This window comes from Mercenaria mercenaria, chromosome 4 (assembly GCF_021730395.1).
Source record: "Mercenaria mercenaria strain notata chromosome 4, MADL_Memer_1, whole genome shotgun sequence".
Lineage (NCBI taxonomy): Eukaryota > Metazoa > Mollusca > Bivalvia > Venerida > Veneridae > Mercenaria > Mercenaria mercenaria.
Genome location: NC_069364.1, coordinates 14,511,434 through 14,526,431, shown reverse-complemented (window position 1 = coordinate 14,526,431; position 14,998 = coordinate 14,511,434). Strand labels below are relative to the sequence as shown.

Sequence of the window (14,998 nt, the reverse complement as noted above, 5' to 3'; positions counted from 1 at the left end):
ATGTGGTTTGATGAAGGCCAAAAACAAGAAGAAAAGTCTAAGACTATATGGCAAGGGAAGTTGAACTGGCTTAACGAATACGAGAACAATTTCGGCTCTGAAGTATTCGTCAAGAGCAATATAACAACCCCATCTAACAGACTTCAAAAACCAAGAAAGAGAGTGGAGGGTAGTGCAAGAATATCTAATAGCTCACCACAAAACGAACATTATAGATCTGAAATTACAGGCCTGTCAGTAAATACGAACAGAGAAACTGTACCAGGGAGAAGTGTAAATAACAATCCCCAAAGAAGAATGAATAACCAACACAATATCAATTATAACAGAAGAAGACAACATAGAAGGGATACGAATTCGCCTATTGATAACCCATATATACAAAGCAGACCCGTTAGAAGACAAGGAATCACATACATTGGAAAAAACGTAAGAAAGTCTTTTTTAGAACAATTTCCATTCGACAAAGATGGTGGCGGGAACGAAAACGCAAAAAACAACGACAAAACGTACAGGAAAGAGCCAAATCAGACGATAGCAAACAGCGACGAAACATACAGGAAAATGCTCGGATAAATCAAACAGACAACCAAGTTAACCCTAAGGTAATTAATCTTTCAACGATAGATTTAAGTAATAATGAAGTTAATTTATTAAGTAAGGGTCTTAAGTTTACGCCAACCCCCAATGGAAATAAAGCAGAACATCAGACTGATATCAAAGAATTTTGCCGAAAATTAAGATTAAGTGAAATATTTCACAAAGACGAGGAAGCACAGACAACAGAAGATATGCCTCTAGTCAGAAATAAAACTGGATGGAATCCTCCTAAGAGCAAAGACAAGGTATTAGAGGAAGTAATTCAATCGTTGAAAGAATACCCCACAGATAGCAATGCTTCAATTAAAGGTAATTTATCTAAAAACAGCAAAACTGCATTAAAAACACTACTGGATAACACATCATTAATTATCAAAGAAGCAGATAAAGGCGGAGCCGTGGTATGTATGGATAAGAAATATTATAGAGACAAAATTTTAGAAATGTTGAGTGATACTAGTTATTACGAAAGCATAGATGAACATGCAGATTCCAGAACGCAACGGTTAATACACGATACTATAAATAAGTATGGCAAAGGTCTAATGAAAGAAGAAAAAGACTATTTATTAAATTTTGAATACACAACTAGTTATTTCTACGGCTTACCAAAGATCCATAAAAGTAAGATAATAGCAGATGAACTAAAGAAACAAAACTCCGAATACATAAAAGTCCCAATCCCAGATGACGTTCCTTTCAGACCAATAGTCGGTGGACCTAATAGTGTTACGCAGAGACTCAGTCATTTTCTTGATATTATACTAAAACCATTTTGTGAAGAGGTCCCCAGTTTCATCAGAGACGACTTAGATTTTCTTAACTATTTACCAGAACAGGTCGAAGAGAATTCAACACTCGTAACCTTTGATGTAATAAGCTTATACACAAATATCCCTCATGACCTTGGATTGGAAGCGGTTCGTTTTTGGATAGAAAAAATACCAGGAAAAATAGAGACACGTTTTAAAATAGCGTTCATTCTTAAATCTCTTCAAATTATACTACAGAATAACGTTTTTTATTTTGACGGTAGATTCTACGTCCAGAAAAAGGGCACAGCAATGGGTACGAGGGTCGCTCCAACTTACGCAACATTAGTACTTGGATACTTAGAGGAAACACTTTACAACAATATAAAACATAGATACAGTTCTGAATTTGCCAGTTACTTACGCCTTAACTGGAAGCGATTTCTGGATGATTGTTTTTTAATTCTGAACAAGAAAATTAACGCATTAGAATTTTTGCAAGAACTTAATAAGTTACATCCTAGTATACAGTTCACATGCAGCGAGAATGATGTTATCATGCCGTCCTTAGATATTCTTGTTAAAAAATCTGGAAATAGTATAAAGACGGACATGTACTGTAAATCTACTGACACACATAACTACTTAAACTTTAATTCCTGCCACCCTAAACATACTAAGGTTAATATACCGTTTAACTTAGCTTCAAGAATAATCACTATAGTGAAAGATAAACAGTTACAAGAAACACGACTTTCAGAATTAAAGTTACAATTATTGAAACAAAACTATCCGGAAGAAATTATTAAGCACGGAATATCAAAGGCGGAATCAAAAGGACCTATAACAACGAATAATCGCGAAAATCAAACATCGGATTATAATGTCATTCCATTTGTAACAACTTTTAACCCACGTAATAAGAACATGTCGCCGGCAATACAAACATGCAAAGCAATGCTGCAGAACAGTGACAGGATGAAAAATGTTTTACAACAGAAAAGAATAATAAATAGTAAAAGGCAACCAAAAAGCTTAAAACGCATTCTATCTAAATCGAAATTTGATATGGTGGAAAATATCGCGACTGTAACAAAGTGTAACAGAAGCAGATGTAAGACATGTCCAGATTTGCTAGAAGGTGACTCAATTAGATTTTCAAATGGTAAAACGTTTACTGTTAAACAGAATATGAATTGTATTTCAAAAAATGTTATTTATTCTATCATCTGCGCGAATTGCAAACAATTTTACATCGGTCAAACAAAGAATGAACTGTGCCGACGAATGACACTACATAGACAACAAACAAATAATGATGAACTACGTATCCTGAAAGTAAATAAACATATCCATAAATGCTCTGGTGGGAAGTTTGAAATATTCCCTCTTTACAAAAATTTGACTAATAGTGACAGTTTCAGAGATGTGAAAGAACTATATTTTATAAACGTTTTGAAACCAGAACTTAACAGCGTTTGTTAGTAGTTGTTGGGGCCCGCGAGTATGGCGAGCTCCTTATATTTATTTGTTTATGTTCAGTGTAACTAGAATCTCCTCTTCATATATGCTTGCTCATCTATCTTTACACGTGGAATAGTATTGGTCATAATTGTTTAGAAATTAATACCATCAATTGTGTACATTTAACGTACTATATTGCTCTGTTTTTAAATTTTTATCTCTTTTCTTTCCTGAAATACAGTTTTAGCTTTAAATTTTATTACCTCCCTTTAATTTTGATGCTATATCTATCATTGGTTATATACCACTTTTCTCATAAAGAACGTGAGGGTAATTTGAGCAATTATTTCTCTTTACTGTATTCATAACTGATTTTTAAGCTATTATTACTTTTTAATTAATCATCTTGATATTATTTGTTAAACTGATATATCGAGCATAAATATGTTTTAAGCACAGTTATTAACTCCCTTTTAAATGGTATAATATATCTGTTTCAAGTTTTGTGTGCATACATACACAGGGTATTCTTGTGTGTATAATTTATTTTTTTTGAAGTTTGCCGCAACGTCTGTTTACGACGTTTCCCGTAATTTTTGTTATGACGTGACGTCATTGTACATTATTTCAAAATGTAAACTGCCTGAAGATATATGTATTGAAAGCGCTTGCAGTGAAGAATTAAAATAATTGTAAAACTCAGAAGTCTGCTGCTGTTTATTCCTTACAAATTGAACTTTTATATATATATATATATATATATATATATATATATATATATATATATATATATATATATATATATATATATATATTGTTTTCTGTTTTGTCTATTCTTTGAAGTGAAGTGAACAAAACATATATACCTCTTAGATGCTAGACAACTAGTTTCAAATGCCAACCATTTGCTGTCCTATAATCAGCAAACGCTATTTCGAACACTCATGATTGGTAAATATAGTGACGTCAACTAAATAAGTCTAAACATCTCCTATTCAAAAGAAATAATAACTAGAATGTGTTTTTGTCACAAAATCATATGTCTCCTCCCTATGTATATCTTTAACTCTGGCGGCCATTTTGTGCAGCGAAGCGAAACGTGTCGGCGATATGCACAGCTAGGCTTGGTACTGATCACTTAGAACTGTAAAGTTTCGTCGGAATCTGTCCAGCAGCTTGACCTGTGAAAGTCGGACAAGAGTTTTCTATTTTTAGCTCTGGTGGCCATTTTGTGCAGCGGAGCGGAACGTGCCAACGACATGCACAACTAGACTTGATACTGATCACTTCTATGAAGTTTCGTCGAAATCCGCCAGCAGTTTGACCTGTGAAAGCCGGGCAAGATTGTTCTATTTTTATCTCTTTCAGCTATTTTGTGATTCGAAGTGAAACGTGCCGGCGATTTGCACACTTAGGCTTGGTACTGATCACTCCTGTGAAGTTCCGTCGAAAGCCGGCTAGCAGTTTGACCTGTGAAAGCCTGACAAGCTTAATGCGGACGGACGGACAGACGTCGAAGGCAAAAACAATATGTCTCCCCCACCTGTGGCGGAGACATAATTACTAGTATATAAACTCACAAATAATGTTCAACAGATTTTGATGCACAAAGTCATACAAACTCTAAAGAAAGTTTCCCAGACTGTCAGACTATATTCATTTCTGTGTTCAATTAACTCAGAAGAAAGATATGATATTGCCTCCGAAGGAAATCGGCCTTGGCTTCATAAATCTGATGTAATCATTTTTTTCTTAAATGCATGAAATAATTATTTCAAGGAAAAAGAGACAGGAGTTCTAGACATAATGGTTGAGAGTGGAATTATTTATCTAATAAGTTATGTATGTACTAATCTATTTTGCTCGTAGCATTCAAACGAATGACAATCTTTCCCACCTCTTCATAATAGCTCCACAATAAATTATTTTATCTGCACAGTTTAATTTGCAAACATTTATGGAAAAGTTATGTTATGAATTAAACAAGAGGGTCGTGGTGACCCTGGATCGCTCACCTGAGTAATATGAGCTACATGTTTCAAATGTCAAACTGATGATTTTAAGAATTTTTTTGGAAGATATTCCGATGTATAATCAAGTTTCCCCTGGGGCGGGACCAATTTTAGCCCGGGGGTCATGTTTTGAACAAAGTTTGTAGAAGTCTACTAGGCAATGTTACATATCAAATATCTAAGATCTAGGCCTTCTGGTTTATTTTTAGCAAATTTATGAAGATTTCCCTATGTACAATCAAGTAAACCGTCAGTAGGTCAAGGTCACAGTCAAGTAACCCTTAATTACTTGGGGCCATCAGGTAATTATAATTAAACAGTCTAGGCAATATGATCAGATAATTTTTGAAGTATTTTTTGCTATATAACTCATACACAAGTGACCCCCAGGGCGGGGCCTCTTTTCATCCAAGGGGCATAATTTGAACAATCTTGTTAGAGAGCCACTAGGCTATGCTACATACCACATATCAAAGGCCTAGGCCTGAACTTTCAGACAAGAAGAATTTTTAAAGTTTTTTCCTATATAAGTCTATATAAAATTTGGGACACCCAGGACAGGGCCTCTTTTCTATCCCAGGGGCATAATTTGAACAATTTTGGTAGAGGACCACTAGGCAATGCAACCTACCAAATATCAAAAGCCTAGGCCTTGCAGTTTCAGGCAAGAAGATTTTTAAGTCTATGTAAAACTTGGGACCCCGGGGCGGGGTCTCTTTTCACCCCAGGGTAATAATTTGAATAATCTTGGTAGAGGACCACAAGGCAATGCTACATACCAAATATCAAAGGCCTAGGTTTTGTGGTTTCAGACAAGAAATTTTTTAAAGTTTTTTCCTATATAAGTCTATGTAAAACTTGGGACCCCCCGGGGCGGGGCCTCTTTTCACCCCAGGGGCACAATTTGAACAATCTTCATAGAGGACCATTAGATGATGTCACATGCCAAATATCGAGGCTCTACGCCTTGCGGTTTTGGACAAGAAGATTTTTTTAAGTTGTCCCTTTCGGTTGCCATGGCAACCAGAGTTCAGTATGGAATTTAATTCTTTAAAACTTTTTTAAAGAGGACCATCCATTGAATATCCCTGTGAAGTTTCATCAAAATTGGCCTGGTGGTTTAGGAGGAGATGTTGTTTAAAGGAAAGTGTGGACGGACGGACGGACGGACGCCGGACGGTGAGCGATCACAATAGCTCACCCCGAGCACTTTGTGCTCAGGTGAGCTAAAAAAGGCTGAACCCAAAAAAGTTGAGTAGTACCTTTTTACCATGAAGTGTTGATCACTGCAGTCAAAACACAAACGACTAAACATTCGGTGTTGAAACCACAGATTGAGAAACCTCAACTCAATAAAACCGAATGCAGAGAACAAAACTTGTCTTGCAATTGAATAAAAAATGATAGCTCTTTTGGAAAAGTTTCAAAAGCGTTTACATTTTATTTGATGAATTTTAGTTTTCTCTTGGTCACCCCAGTGAATAAATAAATAAATAGATAAATAAATGAATAAATAAATAGATAACATGTAAGGGTAGACTTTCTGGCAGCAAGGAGCACAGCAAACATCACCGGAGCCATGCACCGCAAAATAGACCCGAAACATAACAGAAAGAAAAAACAGCTTGATTTGAGCTGCTCATATCAACGCTTTTGGTCGCAGAATGTTACTTGTAATTGAATTTGAATTATGGTTGATCGACAGTGGATCATTCCTGAGAACCAGGACAGCTGCTCAAACATCTATCCACTCGTTAAGCTGACCGTTGCCTAAGATTTGATATATTCGCTAGACAATAAGCAACGCTGAATCGGGATAAAATGGTATTAAATCTATTTAAATGACATATTCAATGTACTATTGAGCATTTATATTGATATATCCACTGGTTAAGATGTTGAGCAACTCGATACTGAAGGACAAATCAGTCCTGTACTAGATATCAGGACATTAACTGCCTGAACCGGCCACTAAGTAAAGTATCATTTATGACATAATTATAGGTTATTAGCTTTGTATCGGGAAATGCACGAGTTCTTCTGCGGAAATATTGCGCGACTTTAGGAGCGCAATATTCTTCCGCTGAAAAACGAGTGCATATTTCCCGGTGCAAAGATAATAACCTTTTTATTACATACGCATCTACACGTATAAATATAATGAAAATATCGTAAATTTGTTCAATAGCCTGAATAGAATTGACAATACTGAAATAAATGTTTTTTATATTATCAAATAACCCTGGTAATATATAAAAATAATACTATTTTTATATATTACCAGGGTTACGTCATAATAAAAAAACCATCTCACTAAGCAGTTTTTGGTTTTGTGTTATAAGTAATCCCGTCTGGTCTAAGTTTGGTCTCTTGAAAATTTAGTAATATGTTTCTTTAAGGTTTTCAATGTAGTCTTTAAGAACAAGAAGAAGCTCGATATGGTAGGCATATGTACCCTGCCAATTTGCTAAATTAAAATATGAAGTCGTATGTTAGGTCACATCGGCGACTTAATAGCATAACGATGGTGAATATACCGCTAGCCAGGAATCTAAATTGACGTTATTGTAGGCCTTGGCAGACACTTTGTAAGAACCACCATCCTTGCGCAAGCCGGCATATGGATTCCTTACGGTACGACCCGAACAGGACTCACACCCATAATGGTGAGGAAGCGACACTGACCACTGGGTCACTCGGGCTTCTAAATACAATTTTGCAATTTGCCAAATGTAAAAGATTGCAAAATTCAAAATTACAGATAGTATATTTTATAAATTACAATTTTTTAAATACTAGTAATCATTGACTACTATTAACCGATTTATGGTTCATAAACTAAAAGGTTTATGGTTCATAATCTAAACGTTTTGCGAAGACAAGGACAACAAGTATATCCCCCACCTGCACACACATACCATTTGAAGTGACCAATTTAAACAATGCCTTAACCTATCTCCTCTAAAGCATTTCATGTAACACTACATTTGTTTTAAAGACAGATGGGAGGAGCACAACAACATAAAGTGTTTCTTTTAAGGCACTCAATAAAACCGATAAACAGATTATGGCTGCTGTTGTTTTTTTTTACTTGACTTCAAGAGATTCTTTTCAATTAAGTACCATATTTGTGTATACTTTAATTCGTTAGTGATCTTGAAACATGAGTGTTTGTAAGGAAGACGTCCGTACTCCGTAATGACATGCCAAGTCATAACAGAAAAAGACGGCTAATATCTACAAGTTAATTTGTTGCTAATGCAAATTGTATGATAATGTCCTATATGTATTATTTTCAGGCAATGCTGATGCACGAGTGTATTGAATATTACCGGTTGATGGATATTCATTGTATTGGACGCTACTGTTCAAATATATCGCAAATGGAGAAAACCTTTTACTGTCCATGCATCGCAGTGTGAAATCCTATAATACCTGTTCATTATGTCGATTTTAACTGCATTTTTTTGGTGACCTTTATTTTGTAATTATCCATCTGCCATACAAGAAAAGAAAGAGACATCCCCGCTTATTAAACCTCACATTCTTATGCTGTTTCTGTTAGTCCAAACCAGCTCATAATTTAATACATGTCACTGACTGGAGCCCAATTCAGTATTTCTAATTCATGACAACTCTAGGTTACTAAAGCAGTCGCGTTATCTTCTTAAATCTTTTGGTCACCTTGTGTTCATATACAGTTGAAGCTCGATATATCGAACTTTCTTTTCTCACTATCTCACAATTCCGGCTATCTCGAAGAAATTTTTCAAGTCCCGTCCCGAAAAGACGTGCACAAAATGTCATTTAAAAATAAAAATAAGGGTAGATTTCTCGAAAGCGCAGAACACCCCAAACACAGACAGAAAGCCATGCATCGCAAGAATTCGGTTATCTCGAAGTAAAACGCACGATCCCTTTGAGTTTCACTCTACATTCTTTGTGAGTACCATGAAGATTGCGAGTGTATCAACAATTCGAAATATAGATATTTTTACACTATGAAAGCAATAGTTGCGCTGCATTGTAAGCAATTTTGTCTGTTAGTATCTTTTATTACAGACCAGACCACAATTTCCAATTTGAAGGGTAAGAACCTAAATATTTGTCAATGTGTCTAGACACAAAGAAAAACAACAATTATAATAATACAAATGACATAAATAAGCAGCCGATCTGTCAGTTCCTAAATGTCCGAGGTAATAACGGGGTCATAGCGACATCTAACACAGCCAAAATAGAGACATCATTTGACAAATTCCAATGCCAAAAAATACGAAAGAAAGAGCATCTAGGGAGTTGAGAAGTAAAGCTGCCTTTACAAAGAATAACTTATTATTCAAAGAAATTAACACACGGCTTTATAGACACTTCGTAAAGTCTGATGAAAGCTAAAAGCATTTAGTGGTCATTTATGTCTCAGAATAGCATCTCCAATTAAACTCTACCATATGGATAACGAAAGAATAATATAGAATGATTCCTGTATCAGTTTACGTCGTTTGCAGAACTTGCAGGCCTGTTCAGCTAACTTAGCCTAGCTCTTTGCGAATAGACAGTCTGGTTCTTTAACGTGCCCGGTGTATAGCACTGATACACGCGAAGCTGTCTTTCCTGTGAAGAACCAATACAGACCTCTTTGTTAGGTGGGAGGCACTCAAGAGCATCTCAGAAATTCCCAGTGCCTGCACCGGGATTCGAACCCCGGACCTTTGGATTGACAGTCAAGCGTGTTGCCACTAGACTACCGGCCCACCGCAAAATTGAATGTGTTTGACCTAGGGTATAATATAAAAGACAATAAAACGTCGTTAAATGAAAAGGCCTTTGGGAGAGAGTTTCTAAAGAGCTGTAAGCTTCCTACTCATTCCTATAAATTGATTATTTAACATTGTAACAAATGCAATTATGTTGAATAAAATATTGTTTAAACCAAATGAAAAGGCCTGATGTAGTAGACACGCTAGAATTCGACAATCGTTCTTCCATGTTTCACATTATGCGTTGTATTAATGACTATTAAACTTCTAAGTATAGGGTTAAGATATAATAAAAATGTAGAAACGCCTTTATGTCAAAACTATTATTTTCTATTATTGATAACGGTCCCATTTGGTTCTTAAATGAATTATATTGTTAAACGCCTATCAGCAATCTCAATTAATCCAACTCTAAGTTGTTTATACAATTATTTACAATACAACACATTCATTAACGTTATGACATCTTTCATGCTGATAATCTTGATAAATGTTGTCCAAATGTGTAAGATCATTTTTTCTGCTATGAAATGGTTCGGTAATGTTTTTATAGATTTAAAATTAATCTATATCTCTGTTCGTCTACAATTTATAGGGGCATTTGGTATAAAGACATATCAGTATCATTTCAGACAACATTAACTCTTAGCCTGCTGGCAGCAAGTGTTTCTGCCTTTGCAACCAGTGCAGACCAAGATCAGTCTGCACATCCGTGCAGTCTGATCATGGTCTGCACTGTTCGCTATTCAGTCAGTATAATAGGTAAGCACCCTTTTAACAGTTAATGGTACTGTCCAAGTTGAAATATGGACAAGTTCATTATAGAAATTTAGCAGGGTAAGGGTTAAACAATCAAAGGCCTGAAGGGCCTGAGTCGGTTAATGATTGATGTACTGACAGTATAGTCTACCAGTTTCAGTTTGTTTTTAGTTTTTTTCCCCAACTAAAAAGAGATTTTGTTACAATAAATGAAATGAACATTCGGTCGATGCCTAGTAAAACTTTGATTGACATTATACAAGTATTTAAACCCAATATATTTCTCTAAAATTGAAGAGTGGTTCGCAGAAATAAAAATGTTAAAAGTACAAACTACAATTTGACAGCTGACACTAAGATACTGCCCATGACTTTATATATTTTTCCAGTAAACATTTGCCTCCGGCATTGCCAAAAGAGGCAATTATCGGCTGGTATATATTCGCACATGATAAAATTTGAATATGACAATTTATAATTTAAAATTTCACAGCGCGGATTGCCACATACAATTTGTAACGGATGGACGAAAGAACTGATATTTTACAGATATTATAATGGGCCTGGCGAAAGCCTTGTCATATGTTAGGCATTGTTCAATCATATTATAAGTGATGTCAATTTTAAGTATACTTACTTTTGCGTTTAGAGATACATGTATGTAAATGTTGCTGAGTGTCAATATATAGTGTAACCGATATTAATAAATGCAGTTCTTTTTTAGTTAAAACTATCATTTATTCTATTTCAGACTTGTTAACCCCTTAAAAATCATGTCTGTTATCCCGAAGTCCATCCACTTTCAATTATCCATTTTGATTCATGTAGACAGACAGGCCCAGACTGGGCAGAAAAATGTTTGAGCAATTTTTACGTGGTCGGTAGCAGGGTGGGTGTGAGGAGGTGTGTTTCTTTCCGCTTTAAATTGCAGTCAGATTTTGAAATGGGCATTGCAGCAGGTGGTAAAAGGACAAATGTATCAAATTGTAAAGTGGCAATATGGGGGAAGGGTGTGGGAGGATACCCCCTCCTGCAAGTAGGGTTTGGGGTATTACCACAAGAAATTTTTGAATATGTAGACCCTTGATACAGCTTTTGGTGCGATTTTAACTGAAAATCTTCTGTTTCAATTTCTAAATATTACCTAGATTCTTTCTAGTATTACAATATACAAAGTATGACTGTCACTTCATCTTTTTACTTTCAGATCATGCCTCAAGACTAGAATATGAGTCTGATATAGATTATATGTAGGTATAATAAAAATAAATTCTAGAATCATTTCTGTTACAATAATATCTATCATGTATGTTACTTGAATGTTAAAATTTCATAACACAGCTCGATATTTACCCAAAATATTATATCCGGATACGAGTACACTTTTCTCCAGATTCAACAATATATTTTACAAATTGTGATGATACGAAGAAATTTAGCAGCAATTGGCAGTATCTGACATTGAAGTTTACGGTTAAATTACTTCTTATTTAAATCTTTTAATAAAAAAAAGTTGTTTCGTTTCGTCAAAGCAGCCAAACATAGACGATCTACTTTCGATTTCAAAAACTACAAGAAAATACAATTTAATGTTTCGCCGATTTGTTTATTTCTCGAAAAATAAGAAATAAAATCATTTTTAATATCAGTAGTAACTAAACAAACCAGTAAGAGCTTCTTCTTCCGATAATTTATCCGTTTACTGACTGCAAAATTCAACCCACGCAAGATCATAGAAGCGTTGTTGTAAACAGGTCACGCGTGTTCGCCGACAAGTGTCCAGAATGTAGTTAGGATTCATCCACGAAGTCTCGCGGAAGAATTAACGTACTGCACATATCTTATTCGGGTCATTTAAAATGAAGCTGTCATAATTTAATTTCACCGATGTGGTAAACTCTTTGATAAGAGACATTCCAATGCTTTCAGAGGTACCCACTCAATAAAATACTAGCAGTATGTTCTGGAACTATATTTTGTCTTTCGCTGGATGTTACGCAAGCTTTGTAAGCCTGCGCAATTTATAAAATGCACAGCGCAATAAATTTGTTATTTGCGCAATGATTTTAAAGATTATTTTTTGAAACGGACAGGGTAACAAATGGATAATTTGGCTAATAAGTTAATATGCAGTTTTTATTTGAATTTACGAACATCATATTTGCTATTTTGTGACAAAAAGGCATAAAATTCGTCACCATAATAATATGCGCAAATGTATTACCAAATCCCGCAGAATCGTTATGCCTGTTTATGCTTAATGAGTTACCGCGGAAGAAAATACATGGCTTTATTCGAGTATTGCACAATTACAAGTCATAAATATGACAGATTACATCGTATATTGGTCATAGCAAATAGGATTGACATAAATGAACTTCATTCGATCAATGAACTCTTTGAAATTAGAGACAATCTAATGGAACTACATCATTTCGCTGTGTTGTGAGGCCATTTAAGAATGAGAAATCGAGCGATAGCAAGGACTCGTCAAACGCTTACAGCGTTTAGCCGACTCAATAAATATATTGAGCTAAACTGTAACATAAAGAATATAATCAACATTTGCATTCAGTCAGAGCAAAATAATGCAATATGACGTCAATAGGTAGCGAAACGTGTCATATATGTGCTGAAATGAGCATACTGTTACTCCCTTTTTTCTATTTTATTATCACAGCAGCGTCGTAATATTTCTCCAAATACAATAAATCAGGCTGCTATACTTCGATTAGGGCAATATCTTTTTTTTTGTGCTAGTGGTATTGTATTGTTTTTCAGCTTGAACATTTCGGCTTGAGCGTTCCAATACTCTCGCTTTTATGGCTTTTTGTATTGTTTGTACACCCTTTGGATATTATATCTGCTTTTGAAATTTGAAATTTGCCTTTTGACAGTTTCCGTGAGTTGCATGCTCCATAATCTCGGATCCCGTCTAAACTCTGGTTTATTTATATTGCCTATTGTTCTCTCGTTTAGAGCTCGTCCATTTCTTATATTAACTGGTGACCATACACCACTTTTCATGTAATTGCACTTAAGTTTATCATTGAAAGTTCCATGTACACCGCAGTATGACCACATCTGCTGTTGTTATTTAATTCTAATCAAGTACTTGTAACATATGCAAATGCTGAGTTCTGCTCAACTAGAGGCTAAAGGGCGTGGACAGTAGCAGGCATTACACTTTCGTCCATGAACAGGCTTACTCTAACCAAGCCATAAATATTTCATTTTTGTCTCGTTTGGCGACCTGGGTTTTTTCTACTTTTTCTGTTTTTGTATAGATTCTGCCGGTAAATAAGTACTTAATATGTTATCTTTGTTATCTAAACATAAATATAAACAAAATTGCAAAAAGGTTTCCTGTTAAAAAGTGCTTGTTTTATTTTCGAAAGAGCTGCATTGCCAGTATAGCACTACAAATCAGTATCTAATTCGCATTCATCGGATCAGTGTTAGTATACATAAAACAAAATGTATAGCTTTTTTTTTTTTACTCAAGTTTCGTCGGCAGCTTAGATGAGACGTCTGTCGTCACCTCTAGGACACCTTACTGCTACATTCCTTCATACACAATCAGCAATAACAGTAAATATTCACATTTATTACATTTTCAGTGACAGTCAGAAATGATTTATCAAGAGAATTACGGCACAGAGGTTTTACTTTACAGTCGATGAGATCAGCAGATAGCATGTGTAATTGTCATATAAATGTGGAGAGAATTTCTATAAGCTTAAGCTTTCAATTCAATCCACTTGTCTATACTATGAGCAAAACTGTATAATTCTAATTACTATGAGATACAATATAGATGAATAAATATGTTTAAACCAAATGTCATATCAGGTTGTATCTGTCAGAATTCCACGTATTTTAGTCTTTGTCTTGTTCAGTGCTGCAGTTGTACAATGACACGTTTGCAAAAATCGATCTAGAATTAATTTGTTTAAGCACATAGCTTCAATAAGTAATAAAATGATATGAATATGGATTATCACTCTAGCCCACTTGTCCGGTTGTGACTCTAAGTGTTTTTCAATTTTCTTTGGAATTTGGCAACAGCCTGTTAATTGTGTGGTGGTATCTATCCATTAAGTATAGGTTATAGATCATTTATTGACTTTCTAATGCAATTAAGTTTGCCGAAACGGAGCGCAGCGTAGCGAAGGCAAAACTTAATGCATTAGAATGTCAATAAGTGGATCTATAGCCGAATTATAGTTAAAACGCACCTTTTCGTCAATCAGCGACATCTCCGTCTCACATAGGGAACCCTTCTTTGAAATTACCTTAAATCAGTAGAAAGATATGCTTTTAAATTTACACATCTGTACATAGTGACTTTTTACAATATCTTATTAAAAATCGGTTTCTGTTTTATTTTGCAAAGGTGACTTCGTGAAAAAAAGTTAAAGATTTGAATTTGAATTTCCCTGGGAGGTGTGGCCAACATTGTCTATACACAAAAACATGCGGATGACGTAGATCTAATTATAAATACAGTAGACGACTTACTTATCGAGTAGTTTGTAGAACACAATATTATATTCTTATTCAATGAAAATATAATATGTAGGTTTAACTTTATACACTCTGGTTTATTTTAGACCAGTAGAGGTTAATTGACCTCCAATTTACATTTGAA

The 14,998-nt window shown here is 35.0% G+C and overlaps 1 protein-coding gene across 1 annotated transcript; it reads left to right on the top strand.

Annotated features, from left to right (window-relative positions):
- Positions 1–8,153, top strand: LOC128556129 (uncharacterized). The gene is made up of 3 exons (XM_053540059.1): positions 1–233; positions 470–1,971; positions 8,128–8,153. The coding sequence occupies exons 1-3, from the start codon at positions 1–3 to the stop codon at positions 8,151–8,153; spliced, it is 1,761 nt and encodes a 586-aa protein (XP_053396034.1).
- Positions 8,154–14,998: the final 6,845 nt, after the last annotated feature.